This window comes from Canis lupus, chromosome 9 (genome assembly GCF_048164855.1).
Source record: "Canis lupus baileyi chromosome 9, mCanLup2.hap1, whole genome shotgun sequence".
Lineage (NCBI taxonomy): Eukaryota > Metazoa > Chordata > Mammalia > Carnivora > Canidae > Canis > Canis lupus.
In genome coordinates this window covers 11,514,270-11,529,836 of record NC_132846.1, presented here as the reverse complement: position 1 = coordinate 11,529,836, position 15,567 = coordinate 11,514,270, and the positions used below count along the sequence as shown (strand labels likewise).

Here is a 15,567-nt window from a genome sequence, read left to right as displayed (position 1 = left end):
CTCACCCAGGAAAAACTAACGTCTAAAAATTAGGTACATATCCTTCAGTATACTCATTTTTCTCTTTTTTGAAATAACATATTATAGACTTCATGTTTTTAAATGACATTTCTTTTTACTTCACAACATAAAAATGAACTTCACTCTGACCACCCCCCCAAAAAAAATCAATAAATACTTCCTCTAATTTGAGCCTGAAGTATATGTTTTATTAACACACGTTAAAAAATGGCATGGCTCTTCCAGTAGTGGCAGCAGGATCCCCTACAAATGGACATAAACACTAATCACTCCAAACTTTAATAAGTGAGAAACTGCCTATTTCAAAGTAATTTGTTGCATGCAATGTTAAAAAAAGCAAAGGAATTTGTGGTTACAGATACCAGTTTGTTTTTATATTGAATGCACTTTAAACAAACCAACTCCTGGTTTGACACAAAAAAATATTTAAGTTGATCAGTTCTGACACCTCTTACAAACATCACTTGTGGACATACATCATTGTGGCTCTAAAGTAAGAAGTTCAAAAATCCATCATTTCAAAGACTGAAGTCTGTAATTTCTCCATTCCAGAAGTTATTCTATGATTTCCTTAAAAGAGTGACCAGTTAGGAAAAATATGTAAATCTCCTTACACATAAATTTATCTACAGTGGTATACAACAGCCAGTCGGTCTAGCAAAAGGCAGACATTATTTTTGGGGTTGGTGGCTCCCCTTTTGTCTCACAGAACAAGATCATCTTGTTCACAGTTAATGATAAATTGAGTGGCGTAACAGATTCTCTGACAAAACTCCACTCAGGCTTCCCTGAGCTCTCTTTCAATGGGGCCTTGACTTCTGACGTGTGTCCATCTTTGCATAGTCCAATTTAGAAAGGACCCTGTTTCAAGAAGTTTAGCGAGAATCTCTCATCTTTAATACCTGATCATCCTGATACCTGATCAGATTCCTCATCCTCTGCCATCTCCCAGGTGGTGTCTGGTCACCGTGGCCTGCCTTCAGCAAGGATCCTGTTAGGTTGGTTTAGCCAGAATCCTCTTTTATCCCTGATGTTTCCTTTTAGTAATTTTATAACCACTGATCCCTACCCTGCTCCTTGGCTATAAATTCCCACTTTTCCTTGATGTATTTGGAATTGAGCCCAATCTTCTACTCCAGGTGGAGAAAGAACCCTGCTGTGGTGGTCCCAAATTCTGGGACCAAACATCTGTCTTACTGCTCTTTAACAAGTGTCATGAGTAACTGTCTCTTTAACAGGTGCTAAGTTAAACTATAAAGTACAATACATTGGTTTCTAATGTACCTTATTTTCTATTTTGTGCCTTTTCGCCTTCTGTAGTCAAAGAGAGTAAAGATAAACTAGCTCAGCAAAGTACTATAAACCAGTAAAGAGTGGACTAAGTACTTAGTAGTAGCTCCATACCAGGGGAGAGGTACGCTGGGAGGGACTGAACAGACAAAAGTGTTCCCAAATAATTAGAAATAATGCAATCTATTAGGAAAGGAATGTATCTTAAGTTTGGAAAATCATCAGTCTTTTAAATAAAGCAAACTAGAATTTTTTCACTGTTCTTTGCTACATAGTTTTTATATTAAAATGTTACCAAATAAAGAACTGAATACCTACTATATGCAAAGTGCTATGGAAAATTCAAAGATGGGGGAAAAATTCCTTGCCCTCAAGGATCTTATTAAGAAGAAGTAAAACTTTCTATATCAATCTTACCTCAATAAATCTGTGTGTGTGTATGTGGGGGTGGGGGAGTAAAAAATAACATCAATACAAAATAATACACATAAATATTATAAGAAAGATAAAAGTATGGAATAAGTTCAGAGAAAGAAAAGATCTATTTTTTTTTCTGAAAACAAGTAAACACTTAATATTCACATCTGAATAACTGCAAATTAAATCTCTTTTTAAAATTTGGCCTTTAAAATCCTCATTATAAACTGAAATATATATGGGTGAAATATTATGTCTCAGATTTTCCTTGAACTATCTTAGTAAAAATAAATTTTAAAAAATATAATAGGGAATATAAAACAAGAATGACAGGATGTTGAATACTGAAGCTTGGTGAAGGGTTCAAGAAAGATTGCTATACTAATGTGTATTGGAAAATTTCCATAATTAAAAGTAAAAAATATAACCTGTTTGAAAAGAAACCAAATTAGTGATGACTCTCTGAAGCAGAATACATCTATATATGAGAATAACAGAAATACAAAAATTAAAAAGCATCTTCTGTATAAAACTAAAACTTATTCCAAGATGTAGTGTAAAATCAAGCTACAGTTTATCTCAAAATATAAATTCTACTTAAAATATTTTATTCAAATTTATACAGACTTTCAGACTATCAAGTTCATTCACTTATTCTCCTAATATATGATAAACCTTAAATCATAAGCATTAGGTAGCAGTTCATTATTCCAAATAGAGTAAGCTCATTTTTCAGTTAATGTACATCCATAAACGTGACAGTAAAGGAAAATCAAAATGTCAATAAAGTCCAAATGAACAAATTAGAAAAAAAAAAAACATTAAATTACAGAGCTCTGAACTGCATATGTAAAAATACTACCATATTCTTAAATATACCAGGAAAAAGACCCTTTGATTTTACTTTATTCCAAATATTTACAACTTGAGTATATCTAGAAAGTTGCTCTAGCTTGAGCAATCAACCTATTAACAATTACGTTCAAAAGTTACCAGAATAGGGGAGCCTGGGTGGCTCAGTCAAATGTCTGCCTTCAGCTCAAGTCATGACCTCTAGGTCCTGGGATCAAGCCAGCATCAGGATTCCTGCTCAGCAGGGAGTCTGCTTCTCGCTCTCTCTCTCCCCCTCTGCCTCTCCCCACTGCTTGTTCTCTCTCTCTCTCAAATAAATAAAGTCTTAAAAAAAAGAAAAGTTAGCAGAATGTTTTCTAACAAGTATACTCACTTGCTGTTTCAATACCAGGTTCTTCACTCCTTCCATCACAAATTGTGATCCTGTATTCATGACTCGTGATAAGAGACTAGAGGCAAAAGAAGAGGATCACATTAATTATCTTTCCAATGTGGTACTGATAAAATATTTGCCTGATTATACATGACCTGCTGATGCTCACTGTACCTACCACTTTTATTCTCACTAAACATACGTGACTTGAGAATTTTTGCTTCCAAAGATATCATTGCTGTAATTTTATCTAACAATATAGTGATAAAATACTGACTAGTCAATAATTATTGATAAAACGTAAAAAATAAAGCTGCCTTCAAATTGAACATTTTAATTGCTTAGGTCTTAGCTACCTAGGCATACCTTGTTTTATCATGCTTCATTATAGCGCACTTTGCAGATAAGTACTTTTTTTTTTTTTTTTTTTAACACACTGAAAGTTTGTGGAAATCTTGTGTTATGCAAGTCTACTGGTGCCATTTTTCCATCAGCATTTGTTCACTTAATGTCCCTATGTCACATTTTGGTTACTTTCACAATATTTCAACTTTTTTTATTATTACTATAATGGCTATGGTGATCTGTGATCAATGATCTTTGAGTTACTACTGTAATTGTTTCGGGGTGCCATGATCCTCACTCATGTAAGACAGCAAACTTGACTGATAAGTGCTAGGTGTGTTGTGCTCTGAATGATCTATCAACTGCCTGTTCCCTTGTCTCCCTCTCCTTGGGCCTCCCTGAGATACAAAAATATTAAAGTTAGGCCAATTAATAGCCCTATATGGCCTCTAAGTTTTCAGGTGAAAGAAAAGTCACATGTTTCTCATTTTATTTTTTTGATGTCTGATCTCATTTATTTGTTACTCTTTGACAATCTCCTTTTTGACTGGATTCAGACTTAGAGGTAGAAGCTCTCAAGACAGCCTTTGTCTCTTGGCAGAGGTTGGTCTCTTGGCCCTGGTGTTTTTCTTTGGCCTCTTTCATTTTCTTGGCCAAAAGTTTAGCATATTCTGCAGCCTCTTCCTTATTTTTCTTAGTATGTTGTTTCTTCAGAGCAATATACCGATATCTGTGTTGGAGGACATGTGAAGTAACAAGATGCTGAATCTTCAGTGCTCTGGTTCCTGTTTTCTTACCTTCTTTGTTTAAGGGCTTTCTCACAACATACTAGTAGACATCATCTTTAGAGAGACTGAAAAGTCTGCTGATTCTACTAGCTCTTCTGGGCCCCAGGTGATGACGCCCAGTAGTATCAGTCAGTCCAGGAATATTCTTTTCCCCCTTTTTCACAATGACCAAGTTGAGAACACTGAGATTAGCATCCATAGTACAACCTCAAACAGATTTGTGCTTTCTTTCTCCGGTACTCCTTGGTGTGTAGCAGAATGCCTCTTATTTAGCAGCAAGCAGACATGTCCATGTGTCAAGACACCTTGCTTTATTGGGAAGCCTGGTTTGTCCTTGGCACCACTGATTCAGATCATGTAATCCTTCTTCACCCAGAGCATTAAAAACAACTTCTGTGGCCATACACTTCTCATAAAAGGTGCAAAGCTTATCATCCACTTCAGGGAGTTTCTGGCAGCCAGTAGTTGGGAAAGAGATGTTCAGTTTCATCCTAAAGCAGCCTACACCTCTGGGAGCCAAGAAAAAGAGCACTTCTCTCTCACTTTAAATCAAAAGCTAGAAATAAGTTTAGTGAGGAAGAAGGCATATCGAAGGGCACTGGGGTGGCTCAACTGGTAAAGTGTCTGCTTGGCTCAGGTTATAATCCCAGAGTCCCAGGATCAAGCCCCATGTCAGGCTCCCTGCTCGGCGGGAAGTCTACTTCTCCCCCTTGCTCCTTCTCTTTCTCTCTCGTTCACTCTCTCTCTCAAATATATAAATAAAATCTTAAAAAAAAAAGTCAATGTTGAAAGCTGAGGCAGGCTGAAAACTAGGCCTCTTATGACAGTAAGCAAAGTTTTGAGCAAAGGAAAAGTTCTTTTTTTTTTTTTTAATTTTTATTTATTTATGATAGTCACACAGAGAGAGAGAGAGAGAGAGAGGCGCAGAGACATAGGCAGAGGGAGAAGCAGGCTCCATGCACCAGGAGCCCGATATGGGATTTGATCCCGGGTCTCCAGATCACGCCCTGGGCCAAAGGCAGGCGCTAAACCTCTGCGCCACCCAGGGATCCCAGGAAAAGTTCTTGAAGGAAATTAAAAGTGCTATTCCAGTGAACCCATGAATAAGAAAAGTGAAAGAGACTTACTGCTGATATGGGAAAAGTTTGTGTAGCCTGGATAGAAGTTCAAGCCAGCCACAAAATTCCCTTTAGCCAAAGCCTAATTCAGAACAAGGCCCTAATTATCTTCAGTTCTATGAAGGCTGAGAGAGGTGAGGAAGCTGAAGAAGAAAAATATGAAGCTAGCAGAGGTTGGTTAAAAAAACATCAAGAAAGGAAACAAAACAAAACAAAACAAAACAAAACATCAAGGAAGGAAGTCATCTCTATAAGGTAAGTGCAAGGTGAAGCAGCAAATGCTGATGTCCAAGCTATAGCAAGTTACCCAGATTTAGCTAAGGTAATGAATGAAGGTGGCTACACTAAGTAGTTTTTAATACAGACAAAATATACTTCGACTGGAAGAAGATGCCATTTGGGATTCTCACAGCCAGAAATCAAGGCTTGGCTTCAAAACCTCAGGACAAGCTGACTCGTATTAGGGGCTAATGCAGCTGATGACTTTAAATTGAAGCCAATGCTCATTTGCCATTATGAAAATCCCTAGGAATTATTCCTTAAGAATTATGCTAAATCTACTCTGCCTGTGCTCCAGAAATGGAACAACAAAGCCTGGATGACAGACAGCACATCTGTTTGCATGATTTACTGAATATTTAAGCCCACTATTGAAACCACTATTGAACTATATTGTTCAGAAAAAAAGATTCCTTTCCAAATATTACTGCTCAATGACAGTATACCTGGTCACCCAAGAGGTCTGATGCAGATGTACAATGAGATTAATGTTATTTTCATGCCTGCTAACAAACTATCCATTCTGCAGCCCGTGGATCAAGGAGTGATTCTGACTTTCAAGTTGTCTTATTTAAGAAATATACTTTGTAAGGCTAGCTATCATATATCATTATGGATCTGACTAACCTAAATTGAAAATCTAGAAACGATTTACCATTTAGATGCCACTAAGAATATTCATGATTCATAGGAAGAGGTCAAAATAATAACAAGAAGAGAAGTTTGGAATAAGGTGATTCCAACCCTGCTAGATAAGAGGGATTTGGAACGTCAATGGAAGAAGGAACTGCAGACATGGTGGAAACAGAGACCTAGAATTAGAAGTGGAGCCTCAAGATATGACTGAATTGCTATAATCTCATGATACAACTTTAGTGAATAAGGAGTTATTGCTTACAGATGAGCTAAGAAAGTAGTTTCTTGACACCGAATCTACTCCTGATGAAGATGCTGTGAAGACTGCTGAAATGACAACAGAGGATTTAAGAATATTCCATAAGCTTTGTTGATAAGGCAGTGGCAGGTTTTGAGGGACTGACCTCAATTTTGGAAGAAGTTCTACTACAGGTAAAATGCTATCAAGCTGTATGCACTGCTACCAAGAAACTGTGAAGGAAGAGTCCAACGATGCAACAAGCCTCACTGTAGTCTTATTGTAAGAAATTGTGGGCACCTGGGTGGCTCAGTGGTTGAGGGTCTGGCTTCAGCTCCGGTTGTGATCCCGGGATCCTAGGATTGAGTCCCACATCAGGCTCCCTGCAGAGAGCCTGCTTCTCCCTCTGCCTATGTCTCTGCCTCTCTCTCTGTGTCTCTCATGAATAAATAAATAAAATCTTAAAAAAAAAAAAAAAAAAAGACATTGCCAGAGCCACCTCAACCTTCAGGAACCACTACCCTAATCAGTCAGCAACCATCAACATCAACGCAAGATCCACCACCATCAAAAAGATTATAATTTGCTGAAAGCTCAGATGATGGTTAGCATTTTTTTAGCAGTAAGTTATTTTAAAATTAAGGTATGTACATTTTTTTCCAACAAAATGCCATTACACCCTAAATCGAGGGTAGTATAGTGCAAATGTAATTTACATGCATGTGAAACCAAAAAATTAATTCTGAGTTACTTTAATGTGGTATTTGCTTTATTGTAGTGGTCTGGAACTGAACCCACAATATCTCTGAGGTATGCCTATAGTTTTTAGGCAAATTATAATTTGAATATAATTCCTTATTTTTCTAATTCCCTTAATACTAAAATAATAAAATTAAAGATAGTAAATAAGAGAACTTGTTTTAGGAATCCAAAACATACTACCAAGTTGAAAATATGTATGAGTGTAAGTGATACGAACAGGTCAAAAGCTACTATTTTCTCTATATCACAGCAGCTAGATCCAATCCTTTGTTTATACGATCTCCTCGCAATACATAAAATCTATCATATAAAAATGTGAAGCACAATAAACCTAGTGAATTTTACCATAATTCTGAAGAAATATTTATTGTCTAAATTTTTAACAAAATAACACCAATAAATGACCTGCCACATTGGGTTTATATTTGTGGCTCCGTCTCTCACTTTGGACCAAAGGATGCTTTGTGGGATAGAATGGTAATCCTATATTATGCTATCAAAAGGCTAGGGATAGCCTTCAAATCAAGATTTTCTTACAACACATTTTATTAAAATTCTCAAGTACAAAATCCATAAGAAATCTAATAGGGCTTTTAATATTCAGTTAGGATTTTAAGACATGAAACTGGAAAGTCTATTAAATACATGAGAGTAGTTTTCCAAATAAATTCCCTTTTCCCTATCTTGTCCTCACTCTTCTCTGAAATGAAGAGCCGTACAAGATGGAAAATCCTTTCTTTAAAAGAAACAAGACAAATAATCTTTTTTGGGAATAAAGAGTTCAAAGGCAGTACTAGGCAACTCTGAGGGAGTGCTAACCTACACAGTACTGTATGAAGGTGAGGCTAGCTAGATTCATGTTGTCAAGCACTTACAAGCCTTAGGTGAGTGTTTTCGCTTTTTCAAATTGTTTCATTAAAACCAGAAGCTCAGAGTGAGACTAGAATACAACTGTTTTCCTCTGGGCTATACACTTTTATTCTAAACTCTAAAAATTAAGGAATTTGAAATAAGTATGGCATGAAAAAGAGTTGTTAGAATTACCTTGTTCAGCTACTTTGAAAATTATGCACACTATAGGTTTCTCTGGAGTTAGAAGTCAGACCCAGCCCTGGGGACTTCCTCTCTGTCATTTAATAGTAAGCCTAAGTCAATCTTGAAGCTAAGTCTTAAATGCCACCCTCCAAATTTGTATTACTTGTCAACACACATATGAGAATAGCTTTAACCTTCATATAGCTTCTGAAAATGAAAAATGTAATGTTTACATTTTTGTAATGTAAATACATAATGTAATACTTACATTACTTTTTTTTTTTATTAAAGATTTTATTTATTTATTCATGAGAGACACAGAGAGAGAGAGGCAGAGAGAGAAGCAGGCTCCATGCAGGGAGCCCGATGCAGGACTAGATTCCAGGACTCCAGGATCACGTCCTGGGGCGAAGGCATGCGCTCAACCGCTGAGCCACCAGGCGTCCCACATTACTTCCTTCTTAAAGAAGAAGGAAGCAGAGCAGCCAACAGCTCATACCATGTAAAATATATTAACTTACATTTTATTTTATTTTTAAAAAATATTTTATTTATTTATGAGTGAGAGAGAGAGAGAGGCAGAGACATAGGCAGAGGGAGAAGCAGGCTTAACTAACATTTTAAAATGAGAATTTAAAATTAAGGAAGGCAAAAGCATGTTGACATTCATAACACAATGAAAATATTCTGCATTCAAAGTGTCAGTGAGTTTCTGACGCCTGGGTGGATCACTTGGTTAAGTGTCTGACTCTTAGTTTCAGCTCACGTCATGATCTCATCATGGATCTTGAGATCAAGACCTGCTTTGGGCTCCCCGCTCAGCGGTGAGTCTGTTTGAAAATTATCTCTTTGACCTTCCCCCACTCACTCTTTTTCACTAAAATAAATAAATCTTAAAAAAAATTATAATAAAAAGCCCCCAAGCCCCTCAAAAAACTAAGTGTCAGTGTGTTTTTAAGGCATGTGGGTCTAATAATGATCTGGAGTATTAGACTTATTCAATCAGAGTTATTAAAAATACATACCCCATTGGTTTAGTGGTAGTGTTACCATAGCTGGCAGGAGCTGAGGCCATCTTGGCAAAAGCCCTATGAAATAAGAAAATTATATTAAAAAGTTGATTATCAGAGCTAACATTCAGCACCACAGTATTAAAAACTCTACTGACTGTAACTTTCACTATGCAGATATTTTCTGAAAATAATCATTTTTCAACTAATATAATACAAAGTTTCAGTACAATTAGTACTGGAATAAATATAAAATATTGTTATATGGTATGTAATCATGTAAAATGACATCCAAGTATAGTACAATTAGTACTGAAACAGAGATTTAAAAAAAAACCCACAAATGCATGAATGCATTAATTTCCCGAACTTTTAAGATTTTTCTTTTTATTGTATCTGATCATTAACATGAAACAGACTTGATGCCTTAAAAGAACAATCATGTACTGATTAGGTCTCTTTTTGTTCCCCACATTCCACACTCCCTCATCCACAGACACGTCTTTGTTCATGCTGTCCTTTGAGGGGGATAAACTGATTGCCGCCTTCTCCAATAGAAATTGTACATTTCCTTTTAAGACTCAGCTCAAGGGGATCCCTAGGTGGCTCAGCGGTTTGGCACCTGCCTTCGGTCCAGGCATGATCCTGGAGTCCCAGGATCGAGTCCCACATCGGGCTCCCTGCATGGAGCCTGCTTCTCCCTCTGCCTCTCTCTGTGTGTGTCTATCATGAATAAATAAATAAAATCTTTAAAAAAAAAAAAAAAGACTCAGCTCAAAACCACTTTCTTCATTCACGTTCTAATTCTACTACCTAGTTTTTTTTTTTTAAACACACATTTACAACACACACTTTTCTACTTAATTACATATAATCATTTTTCTATATAATCAACTGTATCTAAACAATAAAGAGTTAAATATATAATGGTACATTTTTATGCCTCAACATTATGCAAACACTAAATACCACCACTGAAGAAAATTAAAAAAAAAAACACTAGTTATTTAAGAAAATGAACCGGTAAAATGAAAGTTAATGGAAAACTAAAATACAAAATTCTATCTCTAATAAGGATTTCCAAGTCTTAAAAAATACATGTAATATGCATATAAAAAGATACCAATGTTCTGTTGTAGGCTCTGGGTGATGGGATTACAGATACATTTTTACCTCCTTTATACCTGAGTTTTCTAAAATTTTCTCTGAAAAAGTGGTATTATTCATAATTAGAAAGAAAACTGTTAGAAATTTTAAATTTATAACCATATAAAGTGATGCCCAAAACTGGCTTTCCTCATATCAACAAGGAGTTGATTAAGGAGTTCCACACAAATCATAACGTAAAAAACAATGACATATGCCACATAGCCAATGTGTAAAGGGTATGTGTTATAAGGCAGTTTTCAGTTTCTCTTTTAAACAGATGCTTGTTTTATGTTTTTCTTACTGTAAGAACACAATCAAGTAAGAAATTTGGAAAGGCAAGGGTGCCTGGCTGGCTCAGTCAATATAGCATATGACTCTTGATCTTGGGGTTATAAGTTAAAGCCCCCCATTGGGGGCAGAGATTACTTAAAGAAAAAAAAAGGGCACCTGGCTGACACTCCAATCAGTGGAGTGTGTGACTCTTGATCTCTGTCTGGGATTGTAAATTTGAGCCTCATATTAGGTGTAGAGATTACTTAACAAACAAACAAACAAAACAAACCTCATAAAAAATCTGAAAAAGCAAACAAAAGTATAGATGATATAAAGCACTCAAACTCAAAAACTCAGAGATGACCCCTGATAACAACTTGGCATATTTCTTAATATAGTTGAGCTTGGAAAGCATATTCAATTTTATAGTCTTAACTATTTTAAGAAATATTTTGATGGTAGTGTTTATTGTAGAAAATTTGTTAAATAAAGATAAGCACAAAAAAGGAAAAAATTCTACCACTTGGAATTATCCACTATTAACATTTTAATGTATGCCATTTCAGCTATGTAATTATATGTCTATAGGTATATGTGCATATATATGTACATGCAGAGATGGATAAATAAATGTGTAGAAATAGAAATGACACAGTAAATATTGTCATCTAAGTTTTGGCTCAAATATCACCTACTCAGAGACTTTCCCTGATCTTCTGAACAAATTTAACTCTCACCCCCCAAGTTAAGATCTTATCACTTGCACTCATATGTGGAATTTAAGAAACAAAACTGATGAACGTAGGGGAAAGGAAGGAAAAATAAAATAAAATAAAAACAGAGAGGGAGACAAATCAAAAGAGGCTCTTAACTATGAGAAAACTTGAGGGCTGCTGGAGTGGAGATGGGTGGGAGGCTGGGGTAACTGGGTAGTGGGCATTAAGAAGGGCACTCGATGGAATGAGCACTTGGTATTATACGCAACTGAAGAATTACTAAATCTTACCCCAGAAACCAATACTATACTATATGTTAATTAATGTGAATTTAAATAAAATCTAAAAAAAATTCTTATCACTTGGTATTTTCTTTATATCACTTAGTATGGTTTAACATTATTCTGTTCATTTTTTGCTTATTGGTTGATTTACTGTTCCCTCGACACAATGTAAATTCAGTGAGCACAAGGGCCCTCCATATGTTCATTATTGTATTTCCAATGTCTAGAAGAGTCTCTACGCATAGAGAAGAGGAATCAATAAAATCAATGAATAGTGGTATAAACTATTTTTTCACTTTATCATATAACATATACATTTTCCAGTGTCATTAAGTCTTCAACAACATGATTTTTAATTTTCAATTGTATTCTATCTTATGGAAATGCCTACTATTGGACATTTAGTTTAGCTGCTTCTAAGATTTTACGACACCAATTACTTCTTTGGGATATATCCTTAAGAGGAGAAGTAGGCATAGTTTCTTTTTTTTTTTTTTTTTAATAAATTACTTTTATACCATCTAGCAAAAATTGTGACAACTTATATTTTTAATAGCAGAATATAAATGCACCAATTATACCCCTTGGCATAGCACTATACTAAATCTCTGCCCTATGTTAATCTGCATTTCTTTACTAATGAAATTAAAAATTCTATTGTTTTTGAGACAGTTCACCCAAATATTTCAGTCTTTGACACTCTTATCTAATGAATAAATAAAATATAAACTTGTCTAAGAAAGAAGTTATCATTTTATGTAATTTTAAGTTGTATCTTGGAACATTTCCAGTTTCTTGTGGACTCTACTTCCATTGTGCTCTCTTATATAAGAAGAAAATAAAACTTACTTCCACTGTTTGATATATTGTAAGGGATTAAGGTTGCATCCTGCATCAGTTAAAGCTTTTTTGTATTGCTCCAAATCAGCCTGAAATAAACAAAGAAATGGCATCATAAAAAATTGTACTTTTGTGAAAGAGAAGACCGTTTTGTTATTATTTGATTAATCAAAAAGTTAGACCAATGGCATGAGTTTAAATTCGAGGTACCCAAGTAGAGTGGAGTCATATTTTAAGTGAGTATGTAAGTGAGCACCTGAGACAAAAATCACATCTAATGAAAATTACTTTTGACAGGCTCCCAAATCACATATCCAGTATTTCATCATCCCTCAGTGAATCCAATAGAGCCAGTTTTTTCTCCATTTTTGAAACAGACTACCTTTCCTTGGGATAAGCACTGAATGAAACATTTAATTTGACCAAGAACATCTTAAGACCAGAAAACACAAGAGGACAGTGTGACTGATGCGACACTGAGGAGAAATGCAGGTTTAGGTTTTCCCTTTTCATATGCACTCTTGTGGTCCAAAGTCATTTACTGAGTATCAGGTGTCTTATACTTTTTAAACTGTTGTTTTCTCTTCTTTACTCTTTTAGTACCTGATGAGTAAGTTTAGTTGAATTACTATACTTTATAAGAGCCTACTATCAGAGTGACTCCATTATAAAAATTTTACAAGACAGAAATTTAAAGCTTACCTTCAACCAGAGATGTTTGCTACTTTGCATTTTTGGGGCTATCAGTAGCTAACATCATTAGTCACAATTTACTTTAAGCCTCTTAATGATCATTTAAAATTATGAAAAGACATGGTCCTTACCAAAAATAAATAAAAATAAAATAATGTGGTCAAATTAAGGGAATATGGAATTAAGTTTTAAAATCATAAATTCTTAGAAAATATTACAAATAGGCTATAATCCCTTTTTACATATGTAAGCTTATATACATAAGCCTGTAAGAGTCCCCTACGATACAGGTATGAGATAATTCTGAAAAGAAAACCACACACTTTCTTATGCAATTAAAATAAAAGCTATATGCCCAGAATAAAGCAGAATTGGCCTAAAGCAAATATTGAGTTTAGTTTACTGTTTTAACATGCCAGAGATTTTTGACCAAAAGAAGCAGTATGATCTACCAGACTTTTACAAATAAATGTTACCAGCATAGGAAAGAAGTTTACAACAAGAATATATTTCTAGACGTCTTCTCAACTACTTATGCTTGTTGCTCATCCAGTAAAATTTCACTGAGTTACCACTAGAGAGAGTTAGCAGGTCTCTAACCTGGTAACAACACTGATACTAAAATTGCCATTTGCTTTCAAAGTCGATTACCTATGTATACTTTTAATTTTTTAAGAAGATTTTATTTATTTATTCATGAGAGACATAGAGAGGCAGAGACAAAAGCAGAGGGAGAAGCAGGTGCCTTTCGGGGAGCCCAATGTGGGACTTGATCCCAGAACCCCGGGATCATGCCCTGAGCTGCAGGCAGAGGCTCAACCAGTGAGCCACCCAGATGTCCCCAATTTTTTTTTCCTTAAAAAGCAACTGATAGCCCATCACAGAAAAAGAAAACAACAGAATTACCCACAATCCACTCTTCCAGTGAGGAAAAAAATATTCTAGAAAGGAAAATTTGTCATTTTCCAATCATTCTGAGAAATGTATTGATGTAAGTTATTTAATTGTAATACAAAAAAAGTCAACTTCATTTTTATATAAATCATGTGACAGATATAAATCTGAAGTTTAATCTCATTACAGTACAGTATTTATATAACTTTTTGGAACTCTATTTTCCTTCAATGGATTCCTTATATTCTGTAACAGACATTAATTTTTAATAACTTTAAAATACTACTGCATTTTTACTTTAGGTCAAACATAAATTAATTGGAAGGCATTAGTGGCTATAGCTCAAAGAAATAGTACTTTTAAGATTATCACGTAATGAGAAAGAAGACCAATGTTTCAAAAAGCATAGTGAACTTGATTAACTCGATTTATAATAGCTATTTTCCAGAAATAAAAATTTGGCCACTTGAATTCAACTCATATTCCAACAACTTAAAAGTGGTCACACATTTCATGAGTGGATAGTTCTCTGATGACAATAAATATTGCTGTAAAACTCAGCAGTAAATAGAACCAACCTTAACAAACTGTTTTTCTTTTAAAGAAAGGAATGAGGTAGTTATTTGGCCATAGTGATCTGTCTTCTATTTTTGAAACAAGTATTTCCCCTTCTACCCAATAAATGAATAAAGAGGACATACCTCAGAGGGTGCCTGCTGTGCACTTATATAATAAATGAGAAATAGCCTCATTTTATCTTCTGGCGTTCCTGCTACATAGGGGAATATAAATAAAAAAAACTTCCATAATTCTGATTAAGCATTATAGTCAACACAAGTATATAAAAATTTAAGGCATAGATAAATGTGAGATTCAGCTGACTTAGGATTATAGGCACTATACCTATAATCATGTACAATATAGATATGGAAAAAAGATTAAATGCTGTGAGATTAAAGGAATGGAATACAGAACTATCTATCTCCAGTCTATCTTCCAAAATGTCTATAAAAGATTTACCTGTTAGATGTAAACACAGAAAGAAAGAAAGGCATAGGTAAGGTAATCATACAATTCTAAAACAGGATACTTCTGAGATGGAAAGCAGATGCCAGTAGTAATTATGCAAAGACAACAGATATAAAAATGAGACTGTTCTGGGAAAATAGCTGTATGGTCATTCTAGGTGTTGGGTTATAAAACTTTAATACTTCTCAAAAGTGGGGTCACTAAATATATATATATATGTCTCTTTCTGAAGGGTATTGTATCACTTATAAGTTTTGGGAAAAGAATACATTTATATTAAAATAAACACTGTTGTATTATGCAAAATACATTTAACTGAAATTGTTCAAGACAAAACATAAGATTTCAAAGAAATTTCTTGCTTGCAGTTGGTTTGATCTGCTATTCCTATTTCTCAGAGCTCAAAACTGTATAGAGAAATTCATTTATTCTCCTCTCTGCTACTGGGTGTACTTTGGTGAAAAATGATAAAACACTGGTCAGCAGTAACTCAGTTTTACCACCAACAAATAACAATATGCACTC

The 15,567-nt window shown here is 34.9% G+C and overlaps 1 protein-coding gene across 7 annotated transcripts in view; it reads right to left on the bottom strand.

The window, feature by feature from the left end:
* Positions 1-15,567, bottom strand: part of SCFD1 (sec1 family domain containing 1) — a 107,546-nt gene that overhangs the window by 26,712 nt on the left and 65,267 nt on the right. For all 7 annotated transcript variants that reach the window (XM_072838118.1, XM_072838115.1, XM_072838116.1 and 4 more), the window contains 4 exons: positions 14,715-14,785; positions 12,436-12,515; positions 9,180-9,242; positions 2,954-3,029 (listed from right to left, as the gene is read on the bottom strand). In XM_072838118.1, the coding sequence (XP_072694219.1) occupies positions 2,954-3,029; positions 9,180-9,242; positions 12,436-12,515; positions 14,715-14,785 (290 nt within the window). The remainder of the gene's footprint in view (positions 1-2,953; positions 3,030-9,179; positions 9,243-12,435; positions 12,516-14,714; positions 14,786-15,567) is intronic.